The sequence below is a fragment of the Hemiscyllium ocellatum genome, chromosome 4 (genome assembly GCF_020745735.1).
Source record: "Hemiscyllium ocellatum isolate sHemOce1 chromosome 4, sHemOce1.pat.X.cur, whole genome shotgun sequence".
In the NCBI taxonomy this organism is placed as follows: Eukaryota; Metazoa; Chordata; class Chondrichthyes; order Orectolobiformes; family Hemiscylliidae; genus Hemiscyllium; species Hemiscyllium ocellatum.
The window spans coordinates 130,059,287-130,076,375 of record NC_083404.1 but is presented as its reverse complement, the minus strand read 5'-3'; the positions used below and the strand labels follow the sequence as shown (position 1 = coordinate 130,076,375).

The following is a 17,089-nucleotide window of genomic DNA, read 5'->3' as shown; positions in this document are numbered from 1 at the left end:
AGTTGTCCCTGAACTAAACTCAATTGTTTTCTACTGTGATGAGTGGCATCTATCCATCCTCTTTAGCACAAGACTGGCCAGTTCATCTTCACTTCCTGCTTTGTGTAGTTTTGTTCTGAACAATGTTTTCAATAGATGTTGCCTTTTTTAAGGGTAGTTTGGATGCACTTATTTGTATTATCCGCATATTAAATCAATCTATTGTATCTCGTCCAATTTCATTTGTTTGCATTGAGAGATTTAGCAGCTACTGATTTTTTTGTTCTTGCTTACAAGGAAAGTTTCTTGAATATTGTTGTTAATTAACAATATGTTCACTTCAACTTGGAATAAATATTTAACTTTTACAGTGTAGTTCAGAATTATCTAGAATGCTTTTGGAAGAATGTTGGAGAAATACAAAGCTACTAAAGACCCCTACATAGTGTCCAACTCCTAAAACGCATATGCATTCAGACTGTGTCTGTTGACAAATTATTTATTTAGATAAGAGTACTTAGATAAAATTTGAAGACTGAACAGAGGCATATCAGTGGTATGTGGTTGTTTGATATTGCTTCTCGTACTTAAATAAGCACCACTATCACTGTAAATACAAAATTTATAAAGTTCTTATTTTGCTAGCTATAATGGAAAATTATGTTTGTCTTTATTTTAATCAGGAGCCATTTATTAATTCTTGTGAGTCCAAACCCTTCTCTCATTGCTAACCCTTCTGCTGTACCATGGAGTGGTAAGATCTATGTGCAATGTGACAACATACAGCAGGTAAGAAATATATAATTTAGTTTGCAGTTATTTGGCTTTTATTTTGGATTAATTTTACAGGAAATACTTTATCCTGAAGAATCATTTTTGCTCAGGTTAAGGTTCCTTCCCAAATAGGTTGACCAGTAGAGAAACAGTCTTGAGTACGACTCAAATCCATTAATTAATTGCATGCAATAGATTTTTAAACTTTCGTTTTACCTCACTTTTTGTCGCAGCGAATAAAATTGGAAACAGGGACGCAATCCTTTATTCAAAATCCTTGGGGCCAGTGGTTTTTCGGATTTCTGAATTTTTCAGATTTCAGAACAAATGACGTTTTCACAGTGAAATAAAAATTACCTAACAGCAGACATGCGTGTGAAATAGTACAAGCGCTGAGACACAATTGATGCCTGCCAGTGCTGGACCATGCAGCCATGTTACGTGGTTTGAGTGAGTGTGGAGTTGGATCACATGTTTGCATGCCAAAATGACGCCCCACACTCCACGAAAAAGATTTTGGAGCCTTCCAGAATTCGGAATTTCGGATAAAGAATTGTGTGCCTGTACAAGAATTTTTCAGTAAAATAACTTATTGCTGAGTTCAGGTAAACTAAAATTTTCTTGCAACTAGGAGCATTTTGTTTAAAAAATAAAGCATTTAAATGTTGGCGTGCCTGCAGTCTTAATTCTGAACTCTACACCTTCAGTGTGCATTCTGCCATCTTCTCCAGTCTAAACCATTGATTTGAGGTAGAATTAGGTTTATGGTTAAATAAAAAAAGAGATTGCTGCTATTATTCTAAGTTTCTGGCCTCATTTGTTCCTTCAGATTGCTTTTTTTTTCCTTGCCCTACTTTAACCGATCTGCAACCAAAGCAACATTTATTGGCAATTTTCTTAACTTGGGATTCTGTCACAACTTCACCCAGCACTATTAACACATGCTACTCTTACAATATCGTGTATTAGGTTCCCCTTGTGTTATCAACTCTATTTTTATATCAACTTCTAGTACAAGACAGACAAAAGCCAGTCAGAACGAAGTAATTCTGAAGAATTAAACCACATTTATTTCCATGCTGAATCCATGTCATGTTTGTCATTTTATATAAATAATTTGGATGAGAATATAGCAAGCATTGTTATAAAGTTTGCAGGTAACACCAAGATTAGTGATATTGTGGACAGTGAAGGTTATCCTGAATTACCAAGAGATCTTGATCAATTGGGTCATTGGGTTGAAGAGTAGCAAATGGATTTTAATTTGATTAATTGCAAGGTATTACATTTTTGTAAAACAAACAAAGACAACACTTATACAATTAAAAGGTAAGGCCTTGAGCAGTGTTGTAGAACAGAGACCTAGGTGTTTAGGAACATTACTCTTTGAAGTCTAAATCACACAATGGTTAACGAGGCATTTAGTATGCTTGCCCTTATTGTTCCGACCTTTGAATATAGGAATTGGGACATTATGTTGAGATTGTACAGGACATTGGTGAGGAGACCGTGAGGACTGCAGATGCTGGAGATTAGAGTTGAGTGTGGTGCTGGAAAAGCACAGTCGGTCAGGCAGTATGCAAGGAGCAGGAGAATCGATGTTTCGGGCATACAGGAATCGGTGAGGCCTTTTCTGAAATACTCTGTCCAGTTCTATTCGTCCAGTTATAGGAAGGATATTAATAAATTGGAGAGGGTCCAGAAGAGATTTACTGGTATGTTACCAGGAATGCAGGATTTGAATTGGATGGATAGGCTCTGACTTTTTTTCACTTCAACATAGGAGGTTGTGAGGTGACTTGGAGGTTTATAAAATCATGAACAGCATAAATTAGGTGAGTCGTAAGTGTCTTTTTCCTAGAGTAGGGGATATCACAACTAGGGGACATACTTTTAAGGTGAGAAGAGAAAGATTTAAAGACATGAGGGGGTAATTTCTTTTACACAGAAAGCAGTTTGTATGTGGGATGAACTTCCAGAGGAATTGGTGGCTGCGATTACAGTTAAACACTTAATTAAAGCTTTGAAAATGCAGGCTGGTTGGGTACTGTCAGTACTTCACTTGTTGCACACTTTGACAATATTACTATGCAATTACTTAGAGCATGCTGCCATTAAGCCAAAAAGATTGTTCATTTGTTTGATAGAACATATGTATATAAATTTCAATGTCAGTGTAATGCCAAGTATGTTGGACATATATTTCAAAGATAGCAGGTTATATCAAACATGAGCTATTCACAACAAACAAGATATTGACTATACGCAACCAGCCCACTCTTGGGAAAATTTGTAATAGTGTCTTCAAATGCAGAATTACACATGGATAGAGTTTGTTGGATGATTCAGTGTATACAAAAAATTACATTGACTATCATTTTGAGATTGTCACTTGGGCTTGTGGTGTGGTATGCTTACACCTTCTGGAAACTGCATGTATTAATACACAGGGTTCTGTTCTTTGCAGATAGTCAGTCAGAACATTTATTCGAACTGCATCTGTTTCAAGTCAACAAATGGATGACAGCTGTTTGGTTAGGACATTGCGCTGAGTAATAAAATTCCTGGTTTAAAATTCAGGCAAAGCCTAGTTGTTAACTATCCTTTGGCATTAATAGATGCATTCACAACTGCACACCTCTACCAATCAGTTCACTAGACAATCAGTCAACACTCTGGCATTGGATCTTTTATCCCCCTTCAGTTTGCCACCTTAGTGAAACGTGCTGATGTGTGCAAGATAAAAAGCTTCAATAAAAATCTAACTTTTTTTTTCAGTAAGACTCCAATCATAAAGGATTTGATAACCCCAAAAAGCCCACATCAGTATACAATTATGAGTCTGCCAGTGATGATATCCAGTATTTTGTTTTGTTTAATGGGCAATGAATGTCCTCATGGAATGACTATATGTCTCTGTCTCTGTCTCTCTGTCTCACTCTCACTCACTCGCTCACATTCTCTCTCTCTCTCTCACTCTCAAAAAAACAGACAAACTACAAACTTTGCTCAGTTTTGAAATGCAGAAATCATTGTAGGAGGGATTACCACATTCATACTCAGTACTAAGTTGCATTAATCATTCTTCAAATGAGTTAATAGAAACCAAGATTTGTTTTATTTATTATAGCATTTTCTGCTATACCTTAACCGTTGCATTGTGATAATATATTTTCTGTTTCTTTAGTTAATTAAAGTACAAATCCGTGAAGATGTTATAATGGATACTTCCGCATCTGTATTAAGCCCATCTGCTGTGCTAGATACGGAACCTTGGACACCTAACCTTAATTTAGCAAAGCCTCTGTTAAAATCTCCTCCTACCAAACTGAAGATAAAGAACAGAACTGTGCACTTTCCCTTAACAGCAGCTGGGTCTACCTCGGGTAAGAAATCAACTATATGTATGCTGCTGTTGTTGATTTTATGTGCGGTTCCAAGATAAGCTACCAACTAACACCCAGAAGATCTTTTGTATAGAATCATAGTATTGGTTATTAATCATGTGGTGCAGAGGTTGAGATGCCCTTAGTGTCAGTGGCTGATGGGCTGAATGGCCTCTGTAAAGTAGGGATTCTATGATTCTAGCTCAATTTGACTTCATTCTAGTGAATTTATATCTTAAATGACCTGTAGAATAGTCTTCTCTTTAACACTTGTGCAACCAACTTCTTCTTTATCTGAATCTCTCTAGCTTCTAAACAGTCAAAACATCTCCTGAGCTTCGATGGCTTATAAACTTCTAACAACAGCATAGCTGCTTTTAAAATCTGTTTCCCCTGTATTAGTCTGCTTCTGTGTATAATTTGCCAGCTGTGACAGTGATGAATTACAGTTTAATGTGCAGTGTATCACCTTGTTAGAAGAAAACTGAGAGCGGGATGCTTGTTTGTTTCATTTCAAATGGATAGGGGCATTTCTTTATATATTATTCACCTTTTCTGCTGAATCAGACAGCATCCTATTGGAGGAAAACCAGGAAAATGCTAGTATGCTGTTGTTCACAACCTCAGCACATGGGTGCACTTAGAATAAATGGGTAGCCCTGTTCCGACTCGCCAACCCTGACTGCTCTCAGGATCAACAGAGTATTCAAGCCTTTCTACCAGAGGAAAGTGGTAATCTGTGGAAAGGAATCTAAGTTGTAGGAGGGATGTGATTGCAGAAGAAATTTGTGAGAATGTTGCATGAACTGGGGAGAGTTCTATTTATGAGGAAAGATTGGATAGACTGGACTTTTCTTAGAGCAGAGGAGATTGAGAAGAGACATGATTGAGATGTATGAATTGAGGGGCATAGTCAGTAGACAGGAAGAGACTTTACTTCCTTTGGAGAGATCAATGACCAGGGCCCAAAGACTTAAGGTAAAGGAGAGGCTTGACCTAGAGGGTGGTGGAAATGTAGAACTCACTGGCTGGAAGGATGAAAGAGGCAGCAACACTCAGAACATTTAATAAGTATTTGGATGTGCACTTGTGATACCAAAGCATTTCAAGGCTATGGGACAAGTGCTGTAAAATGAGATTAGAGTATCTTGGTGGTTGTTTCTGACTGACACAGACTCGCTGGACTGAAGGGCCTTTTTTTCTGTGCTGTTGACTGCTTACTCTAAAGCATTTTTAGAAGAACAGCAAGTCCCTGAAGTAGTTGATTTGCCCCAGTCGTTGCTAACTTAAAAGGGAGAAGGGTGCCTAGAAGCAAGTTGGTTTAGATAGAAGCAGGTTGATGTAGAGGAGAGGTCTTTAACAGCAGATGCGCGCTTTTAAACTGTTCATGCCGGGTTAGAGAAAACATTATTGTTTTGAAAAAAGCCTTGCAGTTCTGACTCTGGAGTTGTCAGAGAAAAACATCCTACCAAGATGTTGGAGCCACGCAGTTATAGAACCCATGTTGAGTACTAATTGAGCTCAGTGGTCTCAGATATAGATATTAACTATATGAAATAGTATTTGTTGAATGCAGAAACTTGCTGTGCTCACTGAACAAGCAGCTTTTGCACAAAGACAGAGCAGACCCTTCACTGAGGTTTCGGTCTGTTGTTGGGGCAAAACATTTTAATCTTTCTGATATATGATGATGCCATATCTTATAGTTCTTAGTCTTTTTTTTTTCTTTTGTGTAATAACCTTATGTCCTTTTGTCACAAGTATATTTGGTAGCCTCTTGTGAATATGTTCAAGTGACTGACCACCTCCGTAAACAAGAAGAAAAATGACACTCACTTCAAGCTAGATCTCACTCCAGAATATGTTCCATATTATTGTCTGTTAGGATCATAACAAATGCTAAACTTTGTTTTGAAATAATATAGTTCTTTTGTTAATATAAACACAGAATCATTGTTGGAAATTGAAAATGGTGGCGAAGATACTGTGCAGTGGTTTTTATCCTCGTTTGCACCTCCATATGTAAAGGTGAGTGGCATAATCACAGCTTCAGACGTATAAACTGGAAAAAGGCTTTGCTTGTTTTCTTAAATTTTGTGCATGAAGATATTTGTCCCACTGATCATAAATAATTTAGTTATAATTGTCTTCCTTATTGTTGATAAAACTTGAGGGATTTTAAAGAACAATGTTTATTCACCTTGAATGCCAATCAGTGTAAATCTTGAATCACATGCTCAGTTGTCCATGAATATAAAACTAGCTTTTCAGGTACAACGAGGCAACTACATCCTAATTTACTGTTGATCAATGCTATCAGTTGTAAATTTCTTCGAGTTTTTCCACCAAGGTCAACAGACGTAAATGGCAGTCTTTCATCCATGAGTCCTACTTGATTGCAGTGCAGGACAACTTGACAGCACACAATCTATGGGGAAGTGTGGCAGTTGCTGGATTTTTGAATTTAACTGGACCTCTGCAAACTCCAAAATCTGCCGTCTGGTTCATTGCCATTGCAACCACCTAATTTGGGCAGCAGCTTTTCACTTTATATTACACTGATTTCCCAATGTAGAATTTGAAATACAAGCTCAGACTGCTTGTTAATGCTCCTGCTTACAAACATCAACTGAGATCAATTGACTCTAGACCAATGAGAAACTTGGGACCTTGTTTTTCTGATTTAGTGTTGCATTATCTATTGTACTGATCCACCAAGCCATTGCATGTAATTGCCAGATATAGGATTGAACTTAACAGCCACAGAAGGAGTTCCGTTCACTGTCTGGGGAAAAAAAAATTGTACACCCCTTACCTGGCCACTTCCAGGAGCTCCAATCAGATTAAATCACAGACAGGTACTTAGTACCTATTGTTGTAGTCCCCATGGTTTTGAAAAATCAAGATCTGTCTCAAAGCACTGTTGATCAATCCAATGCCTGCAAAGCGACCATTATGACATGTCAGGAGGTCCAGAGGGGCAATATGTGCAGCCTGTCAAGCAAGCCTTGGTTTGGAAGAGGGTGTTGGTTTGTCAAGCAAGTTTGTTTCTGCCTATGTTGCCAGTAGGGCTGTCCATGGGGCACAGTATCTTCCCTGCAATACACAGCCAGTCTTCAGCTAGGCTTACCAAAAGGGGAGATATCATTTGAGGACTTCAGTTCTTGGGTGAGAAGCTGTCCTTATCCTTCCTCCCTTCCCCTGATTTAATACAGGGGAGTGATCTTGAGGTTGAGTTGGGGAGTCAGGAGGGTGGTTCTGCTTGCACCTTCTTGCTAAATTAAATATCAGCTCAGACTCCACCCCCTTACTTCCCACCCAATTCCTGGCATGTTAAATTTATGGCTCAAGGTACATTACTGTTGAATGGCACTCAAGTACAACTTTACCTGTACTCATGGGTATTGCTGCATTTGCTTTACAAAAAGAACAAATCTGTCTACCTTTTTAAAAGCTATTGTTAAGCTTAAGGGAACATGAAAATACACTTTAATGAATGATTGTTACCAGTAATGTTGCCATGCATGATGCTGTAATTCTGTTTTGTTGCACAACATTGAATGTATAGTTTTTTACCAAATGAGTACCTGATAAATTTGTAAAACTTAAATATTTTTTATATCCAACAGTGGGTGGATGAGAGTGGAGACATTTACAGAGCAACCTACACAGTTTTTAGGTGCTCTAGATTGTCTGGAACACTTCAAGGACTCAGTAAAGAGAAGGTACGATCCAATACAAGAACCAAGAAATTATACAGTCTTTTTAATGATGCCTGTATTTGGTAGTGTGCTGCATTACAGTAGGCAAACTTGATATGCCTTCTCTTTTTCTTTCTTTCTCCCTCTTATTTTATCACCACAAGGGAGTCTGTTATTGGAGCATGAGTGGCAGCCCACAGATTTCAGTTGGCAGTCTGCAGACAGATTTTTAAAGGGAGATGTCTAAGCTACCATAATTCCCATAAATGTCCAAATCAGGAGCAGGGAGTAGGCTGTTCATACCCTCAAACCTGCTTTGCTATTTAATAAAGTCATGATTGATCTAATTTGACCTCAATTTAGCATTCCTGATAATCATGAATTTTTTTTTTTGTAAACAAGGGTATAAAAGATTAACTATCTCCGCCTCAAAAATATTCAAAAACTGTGCTTCTAATATCTTAAGCAAGAGTTTCAAAGACTCATGAATCTCAAAACAATTCTTCATTTCTGTTTCACATGGATAGCTATTGATTTTTCTTTTTAAAAACAGTAACTGCCCACCCCCCCCACCCACCAATTTGAGATTCTCCCCAAAAGAAGACACATCCTCTCCGCATCTCCCCTGCCAAGACCTCTTGGGGATGTTCTGTTTCAATCAGATTGCATGTTGTAAAGGAGATGTGTGAGGAAAGTTTTTTTTAAACAAAGGATGGTAAGTGCCTAGAATGTGCTGCTAGGGGAGATAGTAGAAACAGGTCGATAGTAATGTTTAAGAGGCATTTAGACAAGCAGGGAATAAAGGAATACAGATCATTTTCAGAGAAATGGGATTAATTTAGAATGGCACCTTGATCGTGCAGACATGTTGGCTGAAGGACCTGTTCTGTGCTGTACTGTTCTATATTCTTAGAACAGCTTGGGTTCAATTGCATCATGATTAATGGTGGGTGAGGTCCTGGAGGATTGAAGGGTGGCGAATGTTGTGCTTTTATTTAACAAGGGCTCCAACAGAAATCTGGGAACTATAGATGAGTAAGTCTGTGGTAGGTAAGTTTCTTAAGATTGAGATAACATATACCTGCATTTGAAAAGACTGGATATGATTAGGATTAGTCAGCATGGCTTTGCACATGGGAGATCATTCCTTAAAATTTGTTAGAGTTTTTTTGAAGTGGGCAGGGTGGTGGATGTAGTCCATATGGATTTCAGAACGGTTTTGGTAAGGTTCCACACAGTAGGCTGCTCTGAGAGGTTAGATTGCATGGAATCCAGGGGGATCTAGCAAATTGGATACATAATTGGCTTAATGGTAGGAAGCAGAAGGTAATAGTGGAAGGATGATTATTGGATTGGAGGCCTGAGACTAGTGGAGTGCCTCAATGGTCAGTGCTGGTGATTCAGTGATTTAGATGAGAATGTACAAGGCATGATTAGCAAGTTTGTAGATGACACTAAAATAGGAGGTATCGTGGACAATGAGGAAGGTTATCTGAAATTGCTGCAGGACCTTGATCAGTTGAGGAAGTGGGTTGGGAAATGTCAGATGGAGTTTAATATAGGTAAGTTTGAGGTCTTGCATTTTGGAAAGTCAAATCAAAGCAGAAGTTTCATGGTGAATGATAAGTCCTTAAGGAGTGTAATGGAACAGAGGGAACTTGGGGTTTAGGTGCTCTGTTCTCTGAAAGTGGATTCACAGGTATACAGGGCAATGAAGAAGGCGTTTGGCACACTGGCTTTCATAAGTCGGGGCATTGAGTATATAAATTGAGAAGTTATGTTGCAGTTGTGTAGAATGTTGGTGAGGCAGCACTTAGAGTATTGTGTTCAGTTTTAGTCACCTTGCTACAGGAAGGATGTTATTGAACTGGAAGGAGTGCAGAAGAAATTTCCAAGGTTATTGCCAGGACTCAACAGACTGAGGTATATGGAGAGGCTGGGCAAGCTAGGAGTTTGAGTGTATGAGACGGAGGGGTCATCTTATAGAAATGTATAAATTGAGGGGCAGGGTGAATGCACTCAGTCTTTTTCCCAGGGTGGGGAATCAAGAACTAGAGGGGATCCGTTTTAAGGTAAGCGAGGGGGAAGATTGGAAGGGGCAACGTTTTAGAGGTTGACACAGATATGGAATGAGCTGCCAGCAGAAGTGGTTGATACGGGTACATTCACAACATTTAAAAAAAAAACAAATACATGGATAGGGAAGTTTTGAAGGATATTGAGCAAGTGTAGGGAAATGGGGTTGGTGTTGGTGGACATTTTGGTCAGTATGGACCATTTTGGGCTAAAGGGCCTGTTTCTGTACTGTAGGACTCTGACTCTAATTCCCATGGTGATTGATGTTACCATGAAGGATTCTCCTTCTCAACCTCTTTCCCCTGGCTCAGGTTTGGTGACCTTCTGGTTAAACCATCACCAGTCAGGTCTCTCTGAGAGCAGCCTTGCGGTCTGACAAGACTATATCGAATGTACCTGAGCACTAACACAGCAAAGAATGATGAAGGTCCAGCACCAATTCCCTACCTTCTCATTGCAATAATGGATGCAAAATTGCTATGATTGTTTATTTCTTGAATATATGTTTGATATAAAAAAATTTCAAATATGTTGCTTCTGTGAGCAGCAATTGTACAAAATGTTTTGGCCTGGTTATTCTGATGAACAATAAAAGCCATGATGTTAGCGTTTACCATCCTTGCTTGTAGTCTATCCACCTTCTCACAATATGCTATGTCTATTGCATTGCACTAATCGTTCCAATGTCTGAGTAGGCTTTTTTATGAATAATTGAAATGTTCCAAATTACCCTTTAAAGAAAGGTGTTTTCCTTGGTCAGCTTCTATACAGCTCATAAGAGATTAGAGATTTTATCTATGCTTTTTCCTCTGTATTGTTGCTAGACAAATGGGAACATTAAAGGATGAACAACTTTCTTTGATTATGGAATACAATTGGACTGGTTTATTTATTGGTTAATAAATTGTTATTGAATGGATATTACAGCATCTGACGGTCAGACATGAAGAAAGATTCAGTGGTGTTCAGGTTGTCACTTTTTCTGATGGGAGAAGTGCTTTTGAAATCGAGCCCCAATATTCCATGAGTTGTCACAAGCAAGAAATAAGACTGACTTAATCACTTGGATGGTTTTGATGTGTGACTATGATGTATCTAACGTAAAAGGAACTATTGCCAGGCTTACCAATGATCAAGAAAACAAAACTTATTTATTAATGATCTATTTTGCCACAAGGATAACTTTCCTATAATAATGTGCCAAATTAAACTGTCTTAGGGGACTACATGTTCCATAATGGGAAGAATAAGATAAATAAATTTTCCAGGAATATCGTGGGTAGAAAATATTGGAAGAAAGGAACTAAGGGAGATCAAGAGCCAAAATCAAAGAAAATTAGGTGAAATTTCAGTTCGGTTGAATGCATCATATTGACCACAACAATTTCAGTCGACAGTTAGTTGGACGTTGGTCTTGGGTTAAATTGTAAATTTTCTTTTGTAGGGTCTTTTGAGTGTTATTCCTTCTCAATGAATGAGAACACAGCATCTGGCTTGCAGTCTTTTGGAGATCTGAGAGCCCAATTGCTCTCAATTCTATACCAAAAACTTATGCAAAACTAATCCAAAGCTTACTGGGTGGTTCCTTTATTCTCCACCCATGAAAACCTGGGTGTCAGCACCTCTCTCAAATATCAAGAATATTTTTGGCTAAAGTTACATGTTTGCGTAACTAATGTGTGGAACCTCCCATATTTCCACTTTTTTGCTTCAATTTTATTTAAAATAAAATGAGTACATCTGCAACAGCGCAGTCCAGTTTGTATTTGAAATAAAATGTGTAGTCCTTACACCACATATTTAAATGGAATAACTTCTGATCTCTTGAAGTTGCCAATTATGTTTATGCCTCGAGATAAAGGTGATTATTCTCAGTTCTGGGATTTGGAATGTCGTCTGGCTGCTGAACCACACAGGAAACACAAGATTCAGTTTCAACTTCATGGAGCAGTGAGTGTTGACTATAGTTTCAACTTCATTTTGCAATCTTCATTTTCCTTGTTTAAAAACTTAACATTGAGCAGTTGAATCACCTTTTCTGAGTTAATGTTCCCACCTCCAATTTTTGAATGGGAGAGTACCATGAGTATGTGTTAGGCAGTTTAGGCAGTTATGTAAAGCTTAAAGTTTTACAAAGATTAACATATTCCACTGTTCTAAGGAAACGAATAGAGAATGGACATGTATCCTTTCTTCCTAACATTGGGTTTTTGTTTGCACTATATTACACAATGGATGGATGCGTAATCTTTTAAAAGCAGGACTGCAGCCAAAAAAAGATATGAAACAAATGGATTTGTGGCCTGATAACTTAGGTACATTTTGAATACAGACCAAACATTTGCTAAGCAATGAATGCTATGGCAAAAATGCATTTGTAAGATTGACTGACTAAATGGTTATATGTTGAGAATGTGAAAATTGATGAGAATCTCACGAAAGTAGAGTCAGCGTCATGGGACATCAATCATTTGTCTTCTCAAATATCAAGACTGCATTCTTGTTGGTTATCAGCCTACTGTTAGGACATGCAACATATTAGAGGTGATGACCATACATTCATTATACATTCTTTTTAAATTATTGTATGTTCATTACTTTGTTTTTGGTTATTTGGAAGTGTTTCAATTTCATACTGCTTCCACCTGCCCTCGGTCCTGTATAGAATGGTCAACCTAGTGTAATGAGCTGTCTGAGAGATTATAGTTGATGTGTCAAACTGAGGTATACTAGATGGTGCCAAGAAAATATATTTGTTGAATTTACATTTTAAGAACTATTGATTTAAATATCACATCCAGGGCAGCACCCTGGATGAAAATTTGTGTTCCAGAACTTGCTGAATCTCTAGTCAAACTGCTCCAGTGCAACTACAACACTGGCATTTATAACATTTTGTGAAAGTTGCCCTTTTGTAACCTGTTCCTACAAAGCAGGACAGAAGTCCAACCAATTACTTAGCATTGATACACTTTAAATCATCAAAAGAGGGACTTTGGTGATACAAATATCACTTGATCTCAATGACAAAGGGTCCACTTTGCTTCAGATTTCATGAACTTAATGCAAATATGACATGAGCTGAATGCCAGAGGTGAGTGTGACTGCTCTTTTGTGATTCCTGATGAAGGGTTTCTGCCCAAAACACCAATTTTCCTGCTCCTTGGATGCTGCCTGACCTGCTGTGCTTTTCTTGCACTACTCTAATCTTGGGATTGTAATCTCCAGCATCTGTAGTCCTCCCTTTCACTTCTGCCATATAAGGAATCTTGGTGAAATTTAAGCAAATGGAAATCAGGGTAAAATTCCTCTGCTGAGACTTTTACCAGCACCAAAGAAGCTAGCCATCTTGGCTCCAGAAATCACTGGAGGAGTTCTTTTGGTGTTCAGTTCCATTCATATTTCTTTAGATACTGGAGCAGACCATTTCTGAAAGTAGCAAAATCAAGGGCATGTAACGGCTATGCCCAGTAAGAGCCAGGTAATAATCATCTCCCAAAAAAAGAAATCCTACAATCTATCCTTGACATTGCCACCACTAAATATCCCATCAGCAACATCCTGTGCTTAATGTTGACAAGAAACTGAACTGGACTTGCCATATAAATAGTGTGCGGCTACAAGAGCTAGTCAGAGACTGGAAATTCTGTGGCACCTTATTCACCGAAATCAGTCGGCTATCTACAGGCCTAAGTCAAGTGATGATGGAATGCTTTTCACTTTCTTGGATAATATAGCTCCAACAATACACTAAGCTTGATGCCATTTGGCAAATAAAAGTTGACTTTTTATTAGCACACTATCCACCACCTTTTTAATGTTCAGTCCCTCTGCCACCAATGCATTGTAACCATGATATGCACTGTTATGAAGGTAAGGTGTGTATTGTACCTTTTAAGAACGTGAATGCTGTTCTGAACTGAGAGATTACAAGACCTCTGATATGACTAGACGGCAGCCCCAGAATGTATTGGAAAATTAAAAATATGTAAAATTTGGCTATGAAATGGATACCTGAGTTTTGGTTGCTGTTTTGACAAATTCAAATTTGGCCAGTTTAAATTATGCCCTAGGATACTAAAATGCAATTGAGTTTGAATTTGCTTTGCCATCATGGAACCAATGAGACAGTCTGATGTTGGGGGTATAAAAGTGAGCATGTTTTGAAAATTGGAGAGAGAGCACTGCCATAGAGACAAACACTTCTGACATCTTGCTCTTCAAGAAATTAGGAAGCGCTCTCTTGCTCTCTCTCTCTTGCTCGCTCTCTCTCTTGCTCGCTCTCTCTCTTGCTCGCTCTCTCTCTTGCTCGCTCTCTCTCGCGCTCTCTCTGCAAAGGTACCTTTTTTTTCATATGGGACATACTTGCAGAAAAAAAGACGCGATAACCCAGGGAGATCCTCAGCCTGAAGAAAGACACAAGGCAACAGCGGCTATGTGGTTTTGAAGTTAAATTGATGTAATTTTTAAAAATGTCTTATTTGAACAGCATATTGTTATAGAGTTGGAGGCAGATAGTAAGCAGTTAAGAGAAAAGGTGGCTTAGAGTTGTGAATAGTTGTTTAATTATCACATTTAGAGTAAAAAAAATTGATGCTATTTTCTTTAAATAGTGGAATTTGTGAATTCTCTTTCACTCGTATATTTTAACAGATTACAAGGTGAGGTGAGCTTTTCTGGTTGTTTTTGGTTTAATTAACAGAGGGGTTCACCTGTGTCACAACAGTTCCATCTACGTGATTCACTGCAACAGTTTGCCAAGGCTGCTTATCACCAGTGATGAGGGTAGCATGCTGGCTTGCAAATATTTCTGTTTCTTCATTACTGGATCAAAATCCTATAATTGCCTGCTGAACATCACGTTTGAACTTCACCTTGTGGACTTCAATTGAAAAAGACAGCTCACTACTACCTTGAGGCAGTAAAGAATTGTTAATAAATGCTGGCATTTCTAACACCAGCAATCTGAGTGATATAAAATTGATGGATATTAGACCTGAATGTATTAATGAATTTGATATTGCTCCTCTACTCAACCTTTAACAATATGATATGATTGCTGGCATTTTTGTTAGTTTCATTGAAATGTAATGAACGCAAATCATCATCTCTTTAGGGCACAAAAGCTGAGGGGAGCTCCAAGGAAACAGATTCAGCCACAAAACTGGTAAAAACTGAAACATCGATGAAAGCGAGGAAGTCTGTATCAGGAAGATTGGCCAGAACTGGGTTAGTAAAAAAAAATTAATAAACAAGTAACGAATTTCATGAACAAGAAGCAGGAGTGGACCAGATAGCCCTTCAATCCTCCTCTACCATTCAGTATGATCATGGCTGATTATTGGCCTTAAATTTACCACTACTTTTTCTCTTGCTCTCAATGTCATCTTGATTCCACGAGAGACCAAAGGCCTGTCTATCTCAGCCTTAAATATATATAACAGTTTATTATCTACAGCCTTTTTGGGTATAGAATTTCACGAATTCTCAACCTTTTAACTGAAGAAATTAATTTTGATCTCATTCCAAAATGATTGGCACCTTCTCCTAAAACACTGCTGTCAGATTCTAGATTCTCCAGCTAGTAGGGAAATCTATCACTATATAGTCCAGTCCCTTAAATCGGTGAAGAACTGCCTTGGGCACTTGCAACTTTTTTTCCTGTTGTTGTGTTATGAATTTCCTATTCTTTCTTGCAGTCGAAGGTGTTGAAACCTTGCTGCGTTACAGTTGCTTAAGCCACAAGTATGCTCGACAGTGTTAGAGATTCTATATTGACATTACAGCCAATTCTGATATTGTCCTTATCTGAACACACTTTTCACATCGCCACACTTCCCTCTTCCACACTATCCTTTGAGTTGAATTAAACTTCACTGAGTATTACTAGAGATCTATAAACTTTTGTATTGCAGACCATTGAAATAGCTTGATTGATCTTGAAAACTTTGTTGATCCAATTTCCAAATTGACAGGATCAAAACAACATTAACCATTCTAGTTTGAAAGGACGAACCAGTAATTAAAGTGGTCGTTGATGGGTTACTAGGCTGATGACCCAAGGCCTCCAGAATGCATGTTTTCATTTTGGTATTAGATTCTAATTTTGTTTCCACTGGAATTTAGAGAGAGTGACTGAAGTATTTAAGATTCCAAATGATCTGACAAGGTGGACATAAACCTCTCAAGCAGGCTTAGATTACTGTCCTGAAAATGCAATTCCTTACTTTTTAAACTGAAATTAGGTGAATATTTTTCTCTCTCAACAGTGTGCAACTTTGGAACTTTGCCTCATAAGGCAATGAAAGTGGGGTCTTTCAATATTTTTAAGGCAAAAGTCAATTTTTGTTGGGCAAGAGAATGAAACATTATTGAGTAGTGATGGAAATGTGCAATTTAAGTAGCAAACTGATCAGCCTGAGTCTTATTGAATGGTAGAGCAGGTTCAAGCAGCCAACTGGCGTATCACTACTTCCAATTCATATGTATGTTCTCAAATATTTTCTTAGTGTAGACCAAGAGAAGCTGCTGCAATCTTTGATTTTCTGTGATTGCGTGTTAATGTGAGGTTCCTATTATTGTTTGTAGCAACTATGGCTGTTCAAGAGAAAATTATACTTGAGCAAAGACCGAGCTAATCCATGTATCCCTATATGTAGACAGTAATGGACATTAGTCTTGGCATGATCTGGAGTTGGTAAGGATTATGCAAGATTAAACTACCCATTTCATACTCATCTGATGAGGAAGAAAAACTAGGTTGTGATTGTGATTACAGCTGCTGTGTTTGTCTAGATACCTATTTTGTGATCGTTGAAACTAATAATCTGGCTTGCAAATTGATCTTTCAGCCAATCTAAAATTAAGTTGTTTGTTTTCAGACAAGAACAGCCACTTTTCAAAGGTGTATTTGCTCCTGAGGATTTATACTCCTTTCCAGCTACGCCTGTTGGAGAATCAAGCACATTAAAGATTAATTTGCGTAATAGTTCATCTGTTGCGCACATGGTAAGTTCCTTCTGCTCAACAAGTTTAAAGACAATAAATATTGAGCCAATTTCTAAAATTTTCATTCCAAAAATTAATATATAATTTATACTTATTACAGAACAGCATTATGACATACAAAATCAAAAGAATCCTCGCACTAGGCTTTACAAATTATTTTTCTTT

At 37.9% G+C, this 17,089-nt stretch overlaps 1 protein-coding gene across 3 annotated transcripts in view; it reads left to right on the top strand.

The window, feature by feature from the left end:
* cep192 (centrosomal protein 192) overlaps nt 1-17,089 on the top strand; it is a 182,503-nt gene that overhangs the window by 152,471 nt on the left and 12,943 nt on the right. For all 3 annotated transcript variants that reach the window (XM_060823867.1, XM_060823868.1, XM_060823866.1), the window contains exons 39-45: nt 663-768; nt 3,941-4,139; nt 6,088-6,167; nt 7,769-7,864; nt 11,747-11,866; nt 15,033-15,145; nt 16,798-16,924. In XM_060823867.1, the coding sequence (XP_060679850.1) occupies nt 663-768; nt 3,941-4,139; nt 6,088-6,167; nt 7,769-7,864; nt 11,747-11,866; nt 15,033-15,145; nt 16,798-16,924 (841 nt within the window). The remainder of the gene's footprint in view (nt 1-662; nt 769-3,940; nt 4,140-6,087; nt 6,168-7,768; nt 7,865-11,746; nt 11,867-15,032; nt 15,146-16,797; nt 16,925-17,089) is intronic.